A 21716-nucleotide genomic window follows, 5' to 3' on the forward strand; every position below is an offset into this window, starting at 1 on the left:
AGGTTTGTTATTGTAATCATGGGTATTTTTTTTAATGTACATTATTTAAATATAATATTTATGAAAATGTGTAATCTGTAGTGTATTTACCTATGGGTTAATTATTCTGCAGGTCCCTATAATTTTACTGAATTTTCAATTAAGTTCCTATACTTTTTTTTCTTTTCAATTGGATCCCTATACGTTAATTTTTTTTCAATTTAGTCCCTCTTAACGTTAAATGTAAAAAAAAAATTAATAAATTATAAAATTACTTATATACCCCTGTTGGTTCAAACTTCTGATTTCTCATATATTTCTCTTTTTCAACATTTTCCCTTCTTCTCAATTTTTTTTTGGACAAACCTATAGTAAAATTCAAATTTCCATCACTACATAAAAAAAAATGAAAAAGAACCCTCATAAACCAACATCATCACAGCAATAACAATCAACATTCAACAAAATTCATAATCCGCACAAAATTCAACAAAATTCATAACAGGCAAAAATTCAGAAATCAATTCAAACAAAATTCAGAAATTCAAAATGAAAAACTCTTGCATATATATCTTCCTCAAAGGGCTTTTTAAGCAAATAGTATATTGGAGGCTCTGTTTTAGTCCTCAAAAAATGCATGCCACATTCAATGAAAGAAAAGCCAAAAATGATCAAAGAAAAATTCTTATGTCTACCTAAAGGGAAGATAGCGATTTGTGAGAGAGGGATTAGTCCAAGAGAGCAAATGGGTCATGTGGTGAAAAATTTAGGTAGGGTTGAAATGATTCTCACCAACACTGAAACATATGGAGAAGAAAGATGGTAAAGATCTCAAAAATTATGTCTTAACAAACAAAAATGCCACTGCAACTTTTTCATTTCTTGGAACAAGGTTAGGGATTAGGCCTTCACCTTTAGTAGCAGCATCTTCATTAAGAGAGCCTAATTTCCTTTGAAGCCAGATTTGGTTGCTCCTGGTGTGAACATTCTTGCTGCTTGTGTTGAGAATAAGTAGTATGACCACAATTTAATCAATCATGTGTCAAATAATTTGTTATTGTTATTATATTAAAATGTTAATATAATAAAGTTCTTGATTAAATTTATAGATTTATCATTGTGATAGTGATCATAATATTGAGAGATAAATCTTTTATAATTTAATCTAAATTGTTCTTGGTCATAGGATTATTAAAAAGGACATTGACGAACGGATTTTTTGCTAGTAAAGAAATTCACAAATAAGTTCTCGTTGTAAGTATAGTTTCTAAACCAACAAAGAATTCTTTCGTACAAAAACTTGTTTGTCACTAAAGCAAACCCAATAAAAATAATAACCGAAGTATTTAAACCTTGGGTCATCTCTTAAGGAATTGCAGGGAAGTATGGTTTATTATTGGTTATGGAAAAGTATATTTTTTGGTTTTTGAAAGGTTGAACAAGGAATGTAAATTGCAAGAAGGTAAGTTGATAATTAAGGAAAGCTCTTGGCAAGGTATGAAAATTAGACGTCCTATCCTAGTTATCCTTATCAATTGTGATGAGAATTATTTATTGCTCCCACTTAGTTAACCCTTACTAAATAAAAGAAAGTCAAGTAGACTAATCAATTTGATTCCTCAAGTCCTAATCAACTCCAAAGGAAGGACTAGCTTTAGAGGTATCCAAATCAACCAGCAAATTTCAATTGACAATCAACAAAGGAGTTTGATAACTCAAGCATCTCCAATTAATCAATTCAAGCTAAGAATGTAAAAAGTTAAATTAAAATTCTCCCAAGCATTCTATCAAACACTTGGAAGGCAAAACATAGAAACATAGGAAACTAATAAGGAATGTAAAATTCAAAACAACCAAGTGAAAGCATCAATAACATAGAACAATCATAAATCTGAAATACCTCAAATTGCATTAAATAGGAAATCAAGTCTAACATTAGAATTCATAAAGCTAAATTGGGAAAATAAATAAATCAACAAGAGGAATAGATACTGAAGTTCTAGAACTAATAAGAGTAGAAGAGAAACTAAATTAAAACAAGTAGAAATCTGAAATTAAGTAAAGCTAATCCTAAAATCCTAACCTAGAGAGAGGAGAGAGTCTCTCTCTCTAGAAACTACATCTAAAACCTAAGATTGTGTGAAATTGATGAATGAATCAATTCCCCTGAGTCTCTGCTTGTCCCCTGGCTTTAGTCTGCGTTTTTTGGCCAAAAACTGGGTCCAAACTCAGCCCAAAATTGCCCCCAACGTTTTCTGCGATTTCTGCAGATAGCGCATGTCACGTGTACGCGTCAGTCACGCGTGGGCATCGTTTGGCGAAATTCCTTGTCACGCATACGCATCGATTGTCTTCTGCGCTAGTCACGCGTACGCGTCAGGTACGCGCACGCATCGTCGTGCAAACTCCAATTTACGCGTACACGTCAGGTACGCGCACGCGTCGATCCTCGCTGGTTGTCTCCTTTATTTCCTGTGTTCCTTCCATTTTTGCAAGCTTTCTTTCTATCCTCTAAGCCATTCCTGCCCTATAAAGCCTGAAAACACTTAACGCACAGATCACGGCATCGAATGGTAATAAGAGAGGATTAATAATTAACAATTTTAAGGCCAAAGAAACATGTTTTTAATCATAGCACAGAATTAGGAAGGAAAATACAAAACCATGCAATTTATATGAATAAGTGAGCAAAAAATTGATAAAAACTACTCAAATTAGCACAAGATAAACCATAAAATAGTGGTTTATCAGACATTAATAATCCGAAAAGATCAATATATATATAATGGTCTTCATTGGATGAAGATTAATAGATCTCATTTATCAAATTATATATATAGATGGTGCATATAGAGATATGACCATTGAACTGACTCACTCTGAGAATTCCTAATGATTATAATTACCGCATATTTGTCAATAGGATATTTTCAAGATGAATATAGTAATAGAGTTTTCTTTGACCTGCGACTGTCATAGTAATTAATAATGTATTTATTATACTTTGATTCCGGACACCTAATACCATAGGGTGCTAGTTGAATGGATATTGGGTATGATTTAAATACTTGTAGAATTAATGATTAGTCAATAAGGAATCCGTCAACTCTTGGTAAAGAGTTTGAGCTCTATGATTATAATGACTGAGATGAATAAAACCTTGGCCAAGGTGATTGAATGAATGAAGAAATGAGTTTCTTAAGTCATTCACAGTTCATTATAATAATGGTAACAAGTTAGAGTTTGACAATTAAACCATACTCTAAGGGTTAACCAAGAGTTGGAAAGATGGAAGGAATTATACTTTGTTCTTCTAAGGTTCTTAGTAAAAATATATTACTTCATACTATTGGGTCGTTAAGGAGTGTTGCTAGACGCCAACCTTGATTAGTAAATTTAGTATGACTAATTTACTACCCGCTTAGTATTGAACCTATGGGGTCATACACTAATGAGTGTTCTAATCTTTGCTATAGAATTAGAACACTCGTTAGTGTGTGACCCCATAGGTTCAATACTAAGCGGGTAGTAAATTAGTCATACTAAATTTACTAATCAAGGTTGGCGTCTTGCAACACTCCTTAACGACCCAATAGTATGAAGTAATATATTTTTACTAAGAACCTTAGAAGAATAAAGTATAATTTCTTCCATCTTTCCAGCTCTTGGTTAACCCTTAGAGTATGGTTTAATTGTCAAACTCTAACTTGTTACCATTATTATAATGAACTATGAATGATTTAAGAAACTCATTTCTTCATTTATTCAATCACCTTGGCCAAGGTTTTATTCATCTCAGTCATTATAATCATAGAGCTCAAACTCTTTACCAAGAGTTGACAGATTCCTTATTGACTAATCATTAATTCTACAAGTATTTAAATCATACCCAATATCCATTCAACTAGCACCCTATGGTATTAGGTGTCCAGAATCAAAGTATAATAAATACATTGTTAATTACTATGATAGTCGCAGGTCAAAGGAAATTCTATTATTATATTCATCTTGAGAATATCCTATTGACAAATATGCGGTAATTATAACCATTAGGAATTCTCAGAGTGAGTCAGTTCAATGGTCATATCTCTATATGCACAATCTATATATATAATTTAATAAATGAGATCTATTAATCTTCATCCAATGAAGACCATTATATATATATTGATCTTTCCGGATTATTAATGTCCTTTTTAATAATCCTATGACCAAGAACAATTTAGATTAAATTATAAAAGATTTATCTCTCAATATTATGATCACTATCACAATGATAAATGTATAAATTTAATCAAGGATCTTATTATATTAATATTTTAATATAATAACAATAACAAATTATTTAACACGTGATTGATTGGATTGTGGTCATACTACTTATTCCCAACAATCTCCCACTTGCACAAGAGCCAATCATGATAGATTGGATCTTGTGCATACTATTATCACAATAGCTTGGAGTGAAGATGTTGGTCCATTAGGGTTGGCAATAGATCAAAGGAGGGTGAAGTTCAGCATAGTTTCTGGAACCTCAATGTCAAGCCCTCATGTGAGTGGTGTAGCTGCATTGATTAAGGCTAAGCATCCTCAATGGAGTCCAGCAGCCATAAATTTGCACTGATGACAACAGCTTATGTTGTTGACAACACCATGAAGCCTTTGAAAGATGCATCAAATGCTGAAAAGCCTTTAAGTCCTTATGATCATGGTGCCAGTCACATTAACCCCACAAAAGTACTAGACCCAAGTTTAGTCTATGATATCAAGCCACAAGATTACCTTGATTTTCTGTGCACTCAGAATCTAACTCCAAACCAGTTAGGTGTCTTTCACAAATACGCAAACAGGTCATGTGCACATTCTCTAGCTAGCCCTGGTGACTTAAACTACCTTGCAATTTCATTGGTGTTTGCTGAGAATAAATCTATTTTAGTTATGAAGTTCATAGACCTTATAAAATTGTTTAGTTTTTTATGATGCTCACTCCATCGAAGAAATAGTAACTCCAATATTTTTTCTTCTGTCTTAGTAGCCACACGTTGTTGCAGAGCTAATCCAGGAAGCAAGACGAAGTCGAACAGCAGTGTGCCAAGGCGATTCGTGGCGAGGCGATACAATGGGCAAGGCAGACGAGCGGATCAGAGCACCCGAGGATGACGCAGACGGATGATGACCACCTAGCGACGGACAAGGACAACGCCTCGAAAGACGGTAGCAGAGTGCGACGGAGGAGAAACCCAATTCGAAGTATAGGAAACTAAGTTAGGGTTGGTCAGGTTCTATAATTTGGGGAACAAAATGAAAAGGATATTATTGGTATTTTAAAAAAATGGTGGAGATCTCAATTAAGTACTGTAACTCAATTAGGAGAATATTTCATTTTTAATAGAATATTCTATTATTTTAAACAAATTTATCACGGTAGGAACTAAATTAAAAAAAAATAACGTATAGGGATCCAATTGAAAAAAAAAAGTATAGGGACCTAATTGAAAATTTGGTGAAACTATAGGGATCTGCAGAGTAATTTAACCTATACCTATCAGCCCAACTACACATCCAAGCATTTTTGTATTTAAGTCTAATCAAGTTGGCCCAAACTTAACAAAAACCACTTTCTCACACCAGCATGTATCATATGCGCGTTTTAATAACGCAATTTCTTAGTCTTCGTCTTCTTCTTCTATTTCTCCTCCTCCTCTTCCTCCTCCTCCTTCTTTCAAATTCGTGTACGTAGGTTCTTCTTTTTTTTCGTTATCATAATCACCAATAACACCAATATTTTGCTAACAAAAACTAACATTTTGAATTGAATTTGAATTTATATAATGAATATTGTTCGGTTCATTTAGTATTATAAAGTGATTTCGCTTTGATAATATTTTCAGTTTATTCTAGATGTAGGTATTTCTGAATTTGAATTTATATAATGGACAAATATTCGGTTCATTTGGTATTATACAATAATAGTTTTGCTTTAATAATATTTTCGGTTCATTTGCAGTTCAGGTGTGTTGTCGATGAATAATTTGCCCCAATGGTTAGAATGACTTTTAAGACAAATTGAATGGAATAGAATAAAATCTATAACAATTGAATAAAGTGATAATAAATAATTTCATTCTTTTTTGCTAAAAACAGACTCAATCATTAACAAAAACACATCGAATTTATTTATGCATCCAAATAAATCTCAATTAAACTAAGAAATAAACCGAAATTATTTAAAGAATAAAAAATTTGGTCAATACTTATCAGCAGCATCAAGTGAACCTCAATTAACACACAAATGAACCAAAATAAATTAAGAAATGAACCGAAATTATTTAATGATGATAGCAGAGAAAATCAAAACTAATAAAGATGTTCACAAAATGTTGGTATTATTGGTGATGACGATAACGAAGCAGAAGAAGAAGACACAACATTGAAGAAGAACCTGCGTGTGCGAATTTGGAAGAAGAAAAAGAAGAAGAAGGAGAAGGAGGAGGAAAAGGAAACAGAGAACAATGAAGGAGAAGGAGAAGAAAACGGGAAAGGAGAAGGAGAAGGAGAAAGAAGCGCGTGATTTGAAAAGTTGTTATAACAACTTAGTTATACTTGGTGAAGTATTTTGTTTAAATGTAGAGCTTTATTCTTTACCTACATGCACAACATCTCATATTTCGAGTACAATGTCTAAAACTAGTTAAAGACACATCTCGAATACACTGTTGATACATAAAGTTAAAAGCACATTTCGAGTGCAACTGGAATACTACAAAATGGCAAATCGGGTACTGCATACTTGCCTGAGATATGCTCATAAACAAATTTTAAGCACAATACCCGAGATACATGTATTATTGTAACAATTTAACTATAATATTATGTATTCGTATTATTGTATTTATATAGTTAATTAAATATTCGATTTGAAAAAAATTAACGATTTAAATTTTTAATTAAAAAATTAACAATTTAAAATTATCTAAAATATGTGCAAAAACCTTTTATACGTTGATATAATATTTTGGACAGTGTTAAGTTAGTTTGATTTTTATTTTTTATTTCATTTAATTTTATTCAAATAATTTTAAATTATAAAATTATAAAATATTTAATTTAAAATTTAGATAATTATAATTTAAATTAATAATTTAATTTAATCTAATAAAAATAAATATACTTGTATTATTATATTCGTATGAGTACTGCCACATTAATTTTAATAAAATAATTGACTATGAGTACAAATATTGGATGAATATTTGATAATTAAAAAATACTATTTTTAATAAAACTATTACCTTCTTAATATTATTTTGTGATATTATTAAATTAATTTTATATCATATATATACTATCTTATCATATACCAATATAAAAGGTCACATTATTAGATTAAATCATGTCCATAGAATGTAGCCAATTTTTTTATACACACATAACTTAATCTATTAATGTTAGTTTTTAAAATTAATTTGGCAGTGCTCATAAATAATCGTACAAGTATAATAATATAAGTATATTTATTTTTATTTGATTAAATTAAATGGTTAATTTAAATTAAAATCAAATCAACTAAATATTGTACAAAACATTACATCGATGTATAATAAAGTTTCGCACATATCTTAGATAATTTTAAAATTTTAAATTATTATTTTTTAATTAAAAATTTAAATTTTTTTTTTTTCAAATTAGATATTTAATTAATCATACGAATACGTAACATTATAGTTCAATTGTTACAATAATACATATATTCTAGATACTGTGCCCAGAATTGATTTTTGAGCATATTTTCGATATACGATTTGCCGTTTTTTAACTTTATGTATCATATTTTTGGTGCAGTGTCTCCGAAATGTGCCTTTAACTAGTTTTTAAATACTGTATCCGGGATATAAAATGTTGTGTATAACACTACAAATTATATATTTTCATAAATATTATATTTAAATAATATAAATAAAAAAAATTTATAACTGTGTATAGCTGAGGCCACAACTTGTAGTTAAAATAATACGAATATCTTTCTCCAGAAGGAATTAATAAGGCCCTAAGCGAGCTCACACAATATTATGGGGATAATATTTTACTGTCAAATTAGTTAAAAAAGCAACAAATCAGTTCACAATTTTGGATTGCCATTTGTTCCAATTTGGGGACATCATGTGTGAATCTGAAATGGTCTCTTTCTTTTCCTTATGACTATATCCCTTTTTCCCCAACTGCTGCTTTAGGAAATTTTCATATTATAATATATAAATAGTATAAACTACATGTTTGGTCAATTAATAGATAAACTTGGAAGAGAGGCAACCAAGAAATATAATATGATGTATTTACTTGTTCTAAAAGGCATTGTAAATTTCAGCTACCAAGTCTCAATAACTGAGACCAAGTCCTAAGACAAGCAATTTGAAAAATAATTGATCAATTGTTCATTTTTTTTTTGGAGCTAACGTGACAAGTTTAATATATTCTTTGAACAAGCACATACATAGTTGGTATAGAATGGTTCAGCAATTATTAGATGCAACAACGTTAATTTGCAGGCCAATTCAATGACTCCTCCCTTTAAATAGCAAGCTTCCCATTCAACAAATTCATCAAGTCTCACCACAACTAATTAAGCAATTACATACATAGCATCATTCATAAGAGATTAGCAATTACATACATAGCATCAATTTAAAGGTATATCAAGAGGCACAAAATGAAAGCAATCTACTTCCTTGTTGGTTTGTTGGCTTTGGCATCCTCTTTTGCATCAGCCTATGATCCCAGTCCACTGCAAGATTTCTGTGTGGCTCTCAATGACACCCAAAATGCTGGTATATATCATTACATACTCAAGTATCAAACTCCTTTCAATATATATGGTTAAGCATCGTTATAATTAATTCTTCTTAATTTCTTATTTTGCAGTATTTGTGAATGGAAACTTTTGCAAAGACCCTAAAGTTGTAGTAGCTGAAGATTTCTTCAAGCATGTAGATCCTGGGAATGTTGTCAACAAACTTGGCTCAAACGTGACTCCTGTCAGTGTTAACGAACTACCCGGACTTAACACACTCGGCATATCACTTGCTCGCCTAGATTTTGCACCTAAGGGTTTAATCCCTCCTCACACTCACCCTCGAGCCACAGAGATTTTGACTGTTGTTGAAGGCACTCTCTTTGTTGGATTTGTCACTTCCAATCAAAACAACACCAACCGTCTTTTTACTAAAGTGCTCAACAAGGGTGATGTGTTTGTGTTCCCAATTGGTCTCATTCATTTCCAATTCAACGTGGGTTATGGCAACGCTGTTGCTATTTCTGGTCTTAGCAGTCAGAATCCAGGTGTTATCACAATTGCAAATGCTGTTTTTGGATCCACTCCACCTATTTCTCCTGAAGTTTTGACTAAAGCTTTTCAAGTGGATAAAAAAGTAATCAACTACCTTGAAAAACAGTTCTGATACGATATTAACTAATTTGATAAAGTGAATCACCATCATTTCATTCTATTTGTACGATATATTATTTTGGTTCGGGCAATTCATATATAATAATAAATAAAACGCACGAGCGTCATGTATACCAAATTTGTTGTATTTGATTTAACTTTTGCTTCAATAAATTAATGTTTTGAGTTTAGTTGGTGAAAAGTTATTATTATTAATGCTCCCTCTCTTGTATATCTTGTTAATGTTCTAGTTAATTAATCAAGAGCGTTGCCATATATAGCACTCTCTATGAAGCCGAAACACAATAAATTACTCATCCATCATTGCTTGTAAAATAGATATATGCGTGATTTCTCTTGGTTTTCTTTATATACATTCTCGTCTAATACCTATATTTATATTATCATAAGGACATTCAAGATCATTTTTTATGACACTGAAATACTGTGGACGTTGACCAGAGCAATGCAGATTTCAGATTTTAAAATATCCTCTTTCAAGATTCCTCACCAACAAAATTCAGGATAAATCATATAAACTACATACTATCTAAACTACACACACACACATATGACACACTAGTAGTCCCTTAAAATTTATCTACTTCAGGCCCTTCCGATGGCGTACGTTGTAAAGTAAAACAATTAAACAATAGACAAGGCAATGTTCTAGCTGATTTTACTTTGTTAAGACTCAAACAATCGTGTGAAACAAAATTTACAATTCCACCGCATTAAGGCACGCTCATTATTTGCATAACCAAACATTGTTACTGTCAAAGAAAATTGGAAAATTTAAGCTATATAAGCATAACATTAACGTAGACAAGTAACATTGCACTACTATCTAAAACAAGCTTTAACACTTCAAAAGAGAGCAATCAAACCACGTACCATGGCAACAACTTATATACCAATTTTCTCAATGGTGATATTCATCCTAACAGTGGGATCTGATGCTGGGGGAATTTCCATTTATTGGGGTCAGAATGGAAATGAAGGTACCTTGGCAGAAACTTGTGCCACAGGAAACTATGAGTATGTGAACATTGCTTTTCTTTACAGTTTTGGCAATGGACGAATTCCCAGGCTAAACCTTGCAGGCCATTGTGATCCATACAGCAACAATGGCTGCGCGAATTTAAGCACCGACATAAAGCAGTGTCAAGCCAAAGGCATCAGAGTTTTGCTTTCAATTGGAGGAGGACCTGGAGGCTACACCCTTGCATCAACAGAGGATGCTAGGCAACTTGCCACTTTCCTTTGGAATAACTTCTTGGGAGGACAGTCATCGACACGTCCACTAGGCGAGGCTGTTTTGGATGGCATTGACTTTGACATTGAAGGAGGAACAAACCAACATTGGGATGAGCTTGCAAGGTATCTTTCAGGATACAACAACAAAGGCAAGAAGGTTTACTTGACTGCAGCACCTCAATGTCCTTTCCCTGATGCATGGCTTGGAAATGCCCTTCAGACCGGTCTTTTCGACTATGTTTGGATTCAGTTCTACAACAATCCTCCATGTCAGTACTCTTCTGGAGGCATTGCCAATCTTGAGAATGCATGGAAGCAATGGACTACACAAGTACCTGCCACTAAAATATTCTTAGGCCTCCCAGCAGCACCACAGGCAGCTGGAAGCGGCTTCATTTCGCCAAGTAACCTGACATCAGAAGTACTTCCGGTAATTAAGGGTGCCACAAAGTATGGGGGTGTCATGTTGTGGTCCAAGTACTACGATGATCAAACTGGATATAGTTCATCCATAAATGGCCAAGTCTAGAATTCTTAAATACTTATGGTTATGTTAGATTTGAATCCATGATGGACCTCTCTGTTAACATAGTTTTCTGTTTTTGGAGGCACGTATGTTGATATGTATGTTTGTACATATATTTGTATTGAATATACTAGCAGTTGTTTTCAACACATAACCTTGCATATGCCGGTAAGTATCTCCATTTCATAGCTTTGATACTGATAAGTAGAAAATAACAGTTAAATGAAGCAGCAAATCGCACGTGTAAAATGAATATTAGATTATCTAAAACCTAATTGGCACAAAATATTTTCCTAATTGTTCACATATTTAATAAACTTAACTGCTAACACAGCTACAAAATTTGCTTATCGAATCTATAGATACAAGAGGGGAGATCCTGCAATAGCATTTTACAAACTTACTACTATACAAGGCTTTTCTAACTCTACTAATTACAGCATCCAACAAACATCCTGTCGTGGAGCCAATAGACTTGAGCACACCATGTATCCAGATACTGCAAAAGACAAATCTTATCTTTGATATGCCAAATATCTATCTCTATATTTACATAAACATCAGTCTACAACATTACACCAAAACTGAAGAACTTGAGCAACATCAAGTTCTATTTGTAGATGACGATGTTTCAAAATAAGTTGGTTTTGGGGTTGAGGGGCAGCCAATGGATTGAATCAATTCTTCCACTCTTAGCACTCTAAATTTATGATGAGGTGTATTTGGAGCAATGTTGTCAACCCGGTGCTCATAAATCTTGCCTTTCCTGTCAAGTTTGTACTCAGAGGTCCCATCAAACCTACCACGACTCTCCCATGGAATTCGCAGAATCCCGTGAACACTCCACCGAACCATGATCACATTCTCAACAGGCTGCCACACACTGATTACGTCAATCGACAAAGCTCGGAAAAATATTCTGCCATGAAATCGTAATGCCCACAACAGCGATTTGTATTTCTGGATGCCAACAAAGGTATTCAAAGGATCTTTAAATACAATATCATCCCTGCAAGAAGTCATGGCAAATTTAGCATAACATATCAAAGATCACGTAATGATAACTGATTAGTTACAAAAGTTATCAAGACTACATCTTCAAGCAATATGAAACCTCTAGCACTATAACACACACACTTCACGTCCAAGGTTGGAAATCTAGAGCGTGATATTTGCAGATGATAATCCGACTAACAAAGACGTGATATGTTTCAATGCAATGTTATGAGAGAATTTCAATAAATGATCAACTTTCAATAATTGAATCAGAGCAGAGTTTACGAGTTTAACAGAAATAACAAACTGAACTTTCTAGAATTAGAAAGCACAACTAACTACCTATCTTTCCGGTCAATACAAATCTTACCTTCCATAAAACCAACCACTATAAAATGCAAAATCAGGGAGCAAAAGCTAAAGGGAAATCACCTGTAGACATCGAAGCTAGGTTCCTTGAAGAAGATTTGGGGAAAATCTTCCCTCAGAGTTCGGATGGCATATCCCATATTCACGTAGTACTTCTGCTTTTCCTCCTCTTCTTCTTTCCTCCCCAACTTCACAGCACCCGAGAACTCACCGTACAACCTCAAATTCTGTTCCAATTCCAAAACCGCACAATCCTTCACTTCACAACAAGCTTTTAATCCTCTTGCACTTGACCTAACTGCCACGGGCTTAAAGCTGTGGAATTTGATAGGGTTTGGATTCGGATTACACGGAAATTTGGGGGCAATGAACATTTCGGAGGAATGGATAACGAGTGCCATGGTCATGGACGACAAAGCTTAGAATGATTTTTTTTTCCCAGCGGAGACAATGAGTTCAAACGAAAATTAAGCGAGAAAATGTCATTATTTTTATTTGAATTTCTGTGGGGAAATTATAGTGAGGGGAGAATCGATGAAGGAGGGACGTGAACATTATTGGCGCGAATAAGATTGTGTTTGTGTTATCTTTGATGCTTGTGAGGTTGTGGATAATCGGAATTATCAAAGTAAATCAAGAGGGAAAATATGTGATTGGTTGGATTATGATTTTACCCCTTTCTCCCCTCGTTTTATCAGAGCGCCAAGATAACGACAGAGACAAAGACAACGGGATAGACATAACAAGAAAAGAACATCATCTGAATAATTACTGGTGATGACTGAGGACAACTTAGATTCTTTTGGGGCGTATGCTGTCTTCTTTTTTTTTTTTTTTTGTTCTTTTTTTACGGATTTTCCTATCTTCTTCTCAAATACATTTTCCCCCTTCAAATTTATAGGTTTTAATTTAATTAGCCTTTTACAAGAATTTTATTAGAAATAATTGAATATTTTACGGGTAATAATGCAATCAGTCACATGTTTTTTTGTTACCGGAGTAGAATAATATCATTTTGGGCTTAGGCCTAGGCCATCTTAGCCCATATCCTAAGAAAAAAAAAAGGAGACCCTGAGTGGTGGGTACACCTTACCTTGATGAAAGTTGTACCCACAAAATACAAATGAAGCGATTGTTCTAGCTGGATTAAATTAAAATACCATAAATCAAATTGGTTGGTCTAGTAGTTAGTTTACTAGTTGGCTTGTGCATGCAGCAATTTATTGGTAAATGACAAATTCTTAAATAGAACTCAGTACCGCGATGGATTAATCCTTTACCTACTGAGTTGGGAGAGATTATGAGAATAAAAATACTATTGTTTAGTAGCGTGCATGTCCTTCTCCTTGGGACAATGCCACAATGGATCAATTCTCAATATCGTTCAATAACATAAGGTATTATTATTATTTGAAGTAAGGAGTAAGAAAGGGGAGAAGATTTGGTGTAAAGGTAAAACAAGGGTCAATCTCAAGAGCAGAAGTGCAGTCGCCATCTAAATAAGGGGCAGAGATGTCTTTTTGCAATGAAATGCTCGCTGTCGTTACAACTAAGAAAGCTAATATTCCTTCCCTTGCGAGTGACTCACTGACTCCTTCTTCCTTACTTAGATTCTTTCTTCATTTCAATTTCATCGCATCAATCAAACAATCGTATTCTTATGAGTTGTTTGAGCTGAGCTTAGGACGCATAATCATAATCATGGTGATGGAGCAGCAGAGGGCCACCACATTCGACGAAGTGTCAATGGAGCGAAGCAAGAACTTCGTCTTCGCCTTGCAGGTTGTCCTCATACTCATGCCTCACCAGATCTATCTTTCTCTCTATTTCACACCATTGAGAGTCCTTATCTGTCATAATTTTCACTCTCTCTCAAGTTTTCAATTTGAGATGCAGTTCTGAGTGCTGACCCTCATAATATAATTGTGGTGATTTCAGGAACTGAAGAACCTGAGGCCGCAACTTTATTCTGCTGCCGAATACTGTGAAAAGTCTTATCTCAATAGTGATCACAAACAAATGTAAGTATCTATGTATGCTAATTTGATCAATACTATATTTTTATTCTGAATGGTTAGTTACCTGCAACAATTAGTACTCTGCTAGTTAGTTTTCGCCAAGTTGTGAATTGTTATGCCTAACATTTTATGAATTTAGCATTCAATAAATGAAAGTATTAATAAAATCAATAAAAAGATCACTAAAAGTCTAATAACAAAGTAATAAACTTCGAATTGCTCTGCAAGTGAACACGTAAAGAACATTGTTTAAAACTGGTCTGACTCGATAATGTCGATATCATGGGATCCTGCCATCCTTAATAGGATATAGAGTGAATCTGTATTAGTAGCGACAGTAGGGTTGGTTGTTTCAAGTTAAGCTACTGCGTGAACTTATCCTGAGGCATATTTTACTTATCCATCAGGGTGCTTGATAACTTGAAAGATTATGCTGTAAGAGCCCTTGTGAATGCCGTTGATCATCTTGGAACCGTTGCTTACAAGTTAACTGACCTTCTTGACCAGCAAACATTGGATGTCTCAACCATGGACTTGAAGATATCTACTCTGAATCAGGTAACACATTTTTTAGATATCTTGTTCAAACAAATTAAACCACTTTCAATTGGAATTTATGTGATTTATTTGGTTATGTGTAGAGACTTCTTACATGCAAAATTTACACCGACAAGGAAGGTCTACGGCAACAGCAGTTGTTGGCTTTCATTCCTAGACACCATAAACACTATATTTTGCCGAGTAGGATTTACCACTTTTCTTTTCTGCTAGAAGTAATTGTTCACACGGAAGATCTTTAAATTTTTCTTTTACTTATGATTCTCTCTTTTTTGTTTCCCTTCATTTACAATGTAAGCTAGATCATGTCAATAGAAAGGTACATTTCAGTCCACGCAACAAGATGGATGCAAGACAAAATCAAATTCAAACCAGAAATCGTCTTCAATCTTCAGGTGTGGTCCCCCACCCTTCCCCCTCTCCTCATGAAGTTTAATGGCAAGCGGGAATCATAGTATTCATCTGATGGTGTACCATTGTATGTAGGTACCCCTGTGGCAAAGACCCTTTCATGGCATTTAGCATCAGAAACTAAGTCTACCTTGAAAAAACGGACATCCCATGCTTCAGCAAAGTAAGACCGCGGTCCATGGTTGACAGCTACTTTTGCTTAGTTTATAGAGTGTTTCCTTACATGTTTCCACTTTTATGTCATCTGCTTTTGCAGAACGAAGGACCCAAATTTTTCTGCCAAGACATCTGGAGTTTTTCACCTTTTAGGTATCCTTAGGAGCTCTGAATATTGTATAGATCGCTTGATTAGGGTATCTGATTTTTTTTTCTCCTGTCCTGTGGAAATAATAGCTCCTTATGATTCTGAATTACATGTAGACAATGAAGAGAGTACACGGATGAAACCTGCAGCACAAACTCAATTACCAAATGGAATTCCTAATTATACTACAGCCATCCAGACTACAGGTGTCATGGGCAGGGTAATGTTATTATTCTTCAGGAAATGCGAATGTCGTTTGTGTACTTTGAACCATGTTTTGCTATTTTCTTGAGTGTTTTCTAGAAGTTGTTGATCTTCATGCATTGTTGTTTTATAAGCTCTAGGATAAAAATCTTGTGCTGCAGTTTGGATTGATAACTGAGTACTTGACTAATGGTTTAAGGTTCCTTAGTTGTTTACTTTTCTAGGATAAGACATTCTATGACTTTTAGGGATTAAGGTCATTGCTTCAGTTGATAAGTTACTTATGATATGTTCAAAAAGTGTGAATTTTGGAAATAAAATGATAGTTGAGGGCAATTTTCATGGCTTTTGCGTGCTGTGAACTTTATCTGCAAAAGCAGGTTGGTGGTGTGATGGCCATATACATTTAAAGCTGCTGTATGGTTGCTTATCTACTATATCTCATACGGATAGTTATGCTAAATCTCTGCTTCTTACTCATTATATTTATGTTGTAAATGGATATGATCCCAACATACTAGTGGATGACTTATCAAAGTGAGATGCATAATTTATTCTAATGGCAAAAACAAAAGAAACTTCTTTTTTCCATTTTATGTAATTCTGTTAGACTGGGAAAATATTGTGAGATGCATTGGAGTTATATGATGAAGTTGTGATAGTTTATATCTGCAGGATGCATTTGAGGGTTCCAAACCCACGACAGGTTTCAGGTCATTTGACATTCGAAATCAGCCGGAGACGCTCCAAGTTCCCAATCGCAGCAAAAGCGTGCTATCCGCCTTCTTTGTCAAGCAGAAGATGCCTAAATTGAAGACTGGATCCATCTCATGAATACCTCTCAAGGAAAATGCAATCTTATCCATATCATGGATAGATTTTGCTTTTCTCTTTTTGGGATGAAAGAGGAGTTAATGAAGTTCTATAATATAAGCATATGCACAAGTGTCTTTGCTGTAACCATGCCTCTCCTAAATGCCTATAATTACTTGGTCAGAATGTTATGCTAGCTAAGTTTACATAATGTTTAGTGTAGAACTAGATTAACAAGACATATACACGTGAAATGTGAATTGTGAACTACAGAGCGCTGAAACAGGATGTTTCTGCTGTTTCACTGTTGTGTCAATACATGTACCACCAATACATTTAGTACACATGTATTAATAATGAAAGAAATTAATTTTAACTTTTCTTCAGTTTGTGTGTATACCTATATGGCTATATATAAAAAATAAACCTCCTAGGATAACATGGGACTAGCAACTTGAGAGGTTTTTCTTTAGGTGCTTATTGCCTTATTCTCGTACATATTGAAAATATAAGAAGCGACACGGGTTGGGTTGGTTGGTTTGAATTTAGGAAAGAATAAAAACCAAATCGCTTAGTCTGAATTGGTTCGAATCTAAGATTTTTCATATACGAATCCGAACCAATTCAAACCGATTAAATTTGGGTTGGATCGGTTCAAATAATAAAAATAAAATTTTAAAAATATATATCGAAAATAAAAAAATTTTATGCAAATAATATATAATAATAAAAAGATAAATAAAAAACAATACATCATCAAAGTTATACTTAAATAAATATTATAAATTAAGATTAGAGGAGAATAGAATATATATATATATTTTATTTTTTAAAAATTAATATAAACCTAATTGGATAATCGAGTTAGTTTCGGTTTCGCAATTTCAGAACATATGAAGCACAGACACCGATACGGGACACGACACGACACGCGACACGGCGACACGCGAATTCTAAAAAATTGTCGAACACGAGGACGACACGCATATATTAATAATATAATATATTCATTAATATTAAACTAATAAGTATTTTCAAAAACAACCATATGATATGCATTTCGTCCTAAAGTGTATAGGTATTCAAAAGATAAAATTCTAAACTCCTATATCTTAATAGAGATAGTAAGAGTTTTGTATATCACATGTACACAGAAAAAAGTTATCTAAAGTCATATTATTTCTCTATCATATATGGTTGATATCTTCATCAATAGATCACGAAAATAAGTTCCAATTACTTAATTCATCGTTGAGTATTTATCCTTTTCATCAATTATTTTAGTTCTCTCAGCTATACAGAGTTGACAAGTGCTTCATTTCTGTGTCCAATTTTTGTAGACTTGTTTATTTGATCTTAGATATTCATATAAAGTGATTAAAGAAGGGTATACAGAATCAAGAATTAAACCATGGAGAAACATATACAGACTCAAAGATTAAACCATGGAGAAACATTCTCTCACTTGGAATGGAGTAGAAAGACGACAACTGGAGAGGCGATGAACAGGCAGCGAGCACCGGTGAACAGCGAGCAATGACGACGAGCACGGCAGAAGTAGCGACGACGACCAGAGTTGTGGAGATTGACGACTAATACTTATACGGCGACGACAACCAGAGGTGATGGTAGACCGGTAGTGACAAAGAGAGGGTGAGTGGGTGTGGAGCCAAAGAGGGTGGAACGGTGGAAAGGAAAAAGTTAGGGACTTAGGTTTTACCGTTTTACTTTTGTAAAGCCTAAAAATCACTAAAGTTTAACTTTTGCGTGTCCGGACCGTATTTTTTTTTATTTTTTTGAACAGGACACGTTTGGATACAGAAGACACGCGTGTCAAATGAGTGTTTATGTGCGTTGTGTCCGAAATGTGTTCAACACGCTGACATGGCAACTCAACGAAGTATCCATATTTTATAAATCAGAACTAATACTCGAACCAAATAAGGTCGAGTTTAATCCGGTCTGATCCAATTTCACCCAATTATCCATTGAATACGTAACTAATATAATTATATCGGGTCTATTCTGACAAGGTAATTGGATTACCTGTACCTGTCAACACTCTTAGAAAATATACAGAAATATGAAGAGAGAGTAAAAATTATGTTTTGTGAGTCTCTCTTATTTTGTTCTTTTTTTTTTTTTGTTACTTCTTTTTTTATGCCTACTTTGTATGTTATGTACTTTCTCACTCTGCATGTGAGTGTGAACTCTTCTTTTTATTTCTTTGATTTTATTTTATTAATTTATTACTGCGGTAATGATCCAAGCAGAGTTAACAAATAACAATTATCTGAGTCGAAATTTTTGCAATGGAGACTTCTGAAAGATGATGGTTGATGTTACATTAGTTATAATGAGCATTCACTTGGTACGTAGCGAAAAGAAAACTAAAGTAGGTGATGAGTCTATCCTTCTGAATTGTAATGGATGTTCAAGGGTCAAGATGTTGGTGGGCAGTTACATAAGCAAAATCTACAGAATCTGAAACCTATGTAATGCTCTTGCTAAGTTCTCAACCTGAGTATACACAACTGAATGACTTACCTTCCAATAAATGGTAAGTTATAGCCTACACTTTTTTTTTTTTTTTTTTTTTTTTTTTTTTTTTTTGGTTTCCCACGGTATCCCCCAACCCGACAGGTCAAAGACTAATCCGTCGCGGTACTGAGCTCCATTTAAGGGTTTGCCGCTGGCCAATGGGTTGCTGCATGCACCCATAACTTTTGACGCCTATTTGTGTTTTGTTGTCGAATTTTTTATCATTTAATTAAAGACCTCTGCAGTTGTCATATTTTATATAATGACATTTTAAAAAATTAATATTTACATAAATATCCTATTTTAGACCGTTGGACTGTTTCCTTAGAGGAACAAAAATTAAAACATTTTTGCTTAGTCATACTCGGCTGTCAAAGGCCAAAAAACAAGTCATATTCGAATGTTCCTTTCTCTTTTTTGATAATTAGTATATTCATTTTTTTTGGATGATTATTAGTACACTCATATGGTCTAACAAAATATAATATTATATGTAATTTTATAAATTTGATCAATTGAGATGCCAATTTTATATAATTAGTTAATGATCTTTTATTTTATCATATCAGTAAATATAATTAATTAATTGTTATTTATTGTAAATCAACTTGCATCACTAGAATCTTTATGAAGAGTGTTGAAGTCAAAATGGTCAAAGAAGAAGCAAAATTTTAGTTGAATACAATAATTATCAATTTGCTAGATATTATTAGAAGCTAACATATTGGAAGTTTGAAGATTTTTTAAGAACATTCAAGAGAGTAGTATAACTACAACATTCTACAACATTGAAAAAATTCAAAATCAAATTGAATTGAAATTGGAAGCCAAGCAACCTAAATTAGAAGATTATGAAAACTACATGAATGCACGTTGAAGGAAGATTCATGAAAACAACTCATAGCATGGTAGTCATTACAAAATTAATTTGTGATTCATAAATTTAGTAAGAAACATTGCCTATAATCCTATATAAAGGCATATATGCCTTGTGTATTGTATGTGTGTTCTATAAATGAAATGAATATGTTTTGAAATATTAGAAACTCTCTCAGTATTATGAGTGTTGGTAAGTTTGAGAGGTAAAAAAATATGAGTGTTACTTATGTGAGTGAGTAATCTTGGGACGAATTAAGTGTGGGTATTTTACTAACATTAATAAGTATCAATATTATTTAAAATTTTGAATATTAATTAGTATATAAAAGAAATAATTATTTAATTATGCCATAGTTAGATTAACATCTTCTAAAACTGGTGGGATTGTATATTCGTATTAAAATTTAGAAAGTCCTATTTCAACTAGTTTTTGGAAAAATAAATTAAATATACACTTGATTCTAATATAATATTAGAATAAAAAATATTAGTTGTTCTTTAATTTTCAGTCTTTAATCAGTCTTTTAATTTAAATATTATTATTTAATTAAATTTTAATTAAAACACATTCTTATTTTGTAGATAAACATGTTGGTAATTAAAATTAATTTAAATTTTAAATATTAGAATTTTTCTAATTTCTTATCTACTTCATAAAGTATTTACTTTATCATTTTCTCTCTCTCCTACGTTTCTCTCTCTCTCTCTTATATATTTTTTTCTCTCTCTCTTGTTCTGTCTAGTAGCATCAAATCTGAGACCCATTCTAGTCTTCGACCCTCTAAGTTATTAGGATTAGGAGTAATTGCTTGAAAGTCTCTTAACCATAAGTCTTGCTGAATCCTAATTGTACTGCCTCTACCAATTTGCCATAAGATTCTTTTTTCTAGAACTTTTCGACCCTCTAAAATACTTCGCCAGCCCCAAGATGGATTGTTCCCAGTCTCCGCATTTAAAAAACTTGAGAACTTGAAATATTTATTCTTGTATACCTTATAAATCAGAGAGTGTGGCTTAGTTATCAGTCTCCACCCTTGCTTTGCTAACATCGCAAGGTTAAATGCTTTAAGATCTTTGAAGTTAAGACTCTCTTGAGATTTAGGTCTACAAAAAATTCTCCATCCTATCCAGTGCATCCTTCTTTTTGAGCCTCGCTGTCCCCACCAAAATTGGAGCATGAGCTTTTGAATTTCATCAACCAGTGTCTTTGGCAGTTTAAAACAACTCAGAATATAGATTGAAACTGCCGTTGCCACCGCCTTTATTAGTACTTCTCGGCCGCTTGAGGATAGCAAGGCCCTCTTCCAGTGTTGCAGTTTATGTGTCACTTTATCCTTGATATACGAAAATGTTGCTCTCTTAGATCTCTGAATAACTGCTGGTAGCCCAAGATACTTGTTCTGGTTGCCAATGTGAGAG

The 21716-nt window shown here is 33.4% G+C and overlaps 4 protein-coding genes across 4 annotated transcripts; 3 read left to right on the forward strand and 1 right to left on the reverse strand.

Moving 5' to 3' along the window:
• The first annotated feature begins 8554 nt into the window (after positions 1-8554).
• On the forward strand, positions 8555-9612 carry LOC112758909 (germin-like protein subfamily 1 member 7). The gene is made up of 2 exons (XM_025807701.3): positions 8555-8804; positions 8899-9612. Exons 1-2 carry the CDS (start codon positions 8687-8689, stop codon positions 9432-9434), a joined length of 654 nt encoding a protein of 217 aa, XP_025663486.1. The 5' UTR covers positions 8555-8686; the 3' UTR covers positions 9435-9612.
• Positions 9613-10248: 636 nt separating this feature from the next.
• LOC112758908 (hevamine-A-like) lies at positions 10249-11207 on the forward strand. The gene has a single exon (XM_025807700.3). The coding sequence runs from the start codon at positions 10317-10319 to the stop codon at positions 11205-11207; it is 891 nt and encodes a 296-aa protein (XP_025663485.1). The 5' UTR covers positions 10249-10316.
• A 239-nt stretch (positions 11208-11446) lies between these two features.
• On the reverse strand, positions 11447-13439 carry LOC112758393 (uncharacterized). The gene is made up of 2 exons (XM_025807063.3): positions 12633-13439; positions 11447-12213 (listed from the first exon to the last, which is right to left on the reverse strand). Exons 1-2 carry the CDS (start codon positions 12974-12976, stop codon positions 11808-11810), a joined length of 750 nt encoding a protein of 249 aa, XP_025662848.1. The 5' UTR covers positions 12977-13439; the 3' UTR covers positions 11447-11807.
• LOC112758392 (protein ABIL1) lies at positions 13346-17263 on the forward strand. Its single transcript, XM_025807062.3, has 9 exons — positions 13346-14351; positions 14508-14590; positions 14995-15145; positions 15229-15328; positions 15448-15540; positions 15632-15719; positions 15813-15865; positions 15977-16080; positions 16740-17263. The coding sequence occupies exons 1-9, from the start codon at positions 14082-14084 to the stop codon at positions 16896-16898; spliced, it is 1101 nt and encodes a 366-aa protein (XP_025662847.1). The 5' UTR covers positions 13346-14081; the 3' UTR covers positions 16899-17263.
• The last annotated feature ends 4453 nt before the right edge of the window (positions 17264-21716 follow it).

The sequence above is a fragment of the Arachis hypogaea genome, chromosome 16 (assembly GCF_003086295.3).
Source record: "Arachis hypogaea cultivar Tifrunner chromosome 16, arahy.Tifrunner.gnm2.J5K5, whole genome shotgun sequence".
Classification (NCBI taxonomy): domain Eukaryota; kingdom Viridiplantae; phylum Streptophyta; class Magnoliopsida; order Fabales; family Fabaceae; genus Arachis; species Arachis hypogaea.

Excerpts from the sequence above, each read along its gene's own strand:
- LOC112758392 (XM_025807062.3), top strand. The coding sequence starts at position 14,082 with ATGTCTTTTTGCAATGAAATGCTCGCTGTCGTTACAACTAAGAAAGCT. Across the intron at positions 14,591-14,994 it reads AATAGTGATCACAAACAAAT|GGTGCTTGATAACTTGAAAG; the intron begins GTAAGTATCTAT and ends CTTATCCATCAG. Across the intron at positions 15,720-15,812 it reads ACATCCCATGCTTCAGCAAA|AACGAAGGACCCAAATTTTT; the intron begins GTAAGACCGCGG and ends CTGCTTTTGCAG.
- LOC112758393 (XM_025807063.3), bottom strand. The coding sequence starts at position 12,976 with ATGACCATGGCACTCGTTATCCATTCCTCCGAAATGTTCATTGCCCCC. Across the intron at positions 12,214-12,632 it reads CCTAGCTTCGATGTCTACAG|GGATGATATTGTATTTAAAG; the intron begins GTGATTTCCCTT and ends GACTTCTTGCAG.
- LOC112758908 (XM_025807700.3), top strand. The coding sequence starts at position 10,317 with ATGGCAACAACTTATATACCAATTTTCTCAATGGTGATATTCATCCTA.
- LOC112758909 (XM_025807701.3), top strand. The coding sequence starts at position 8,687 with ATGAAAGCAATCTACTTCCTTGTTGGTTTGTTGGCTTTGGCATCCTCT. Across the intron at positions 8,805-8,898 it reads CAATGACACCCAAAATGCTG|TATTTGTGAATGGAAACTTT; the intron begins GTATATATCATT and ends CTTATTTTGCAG.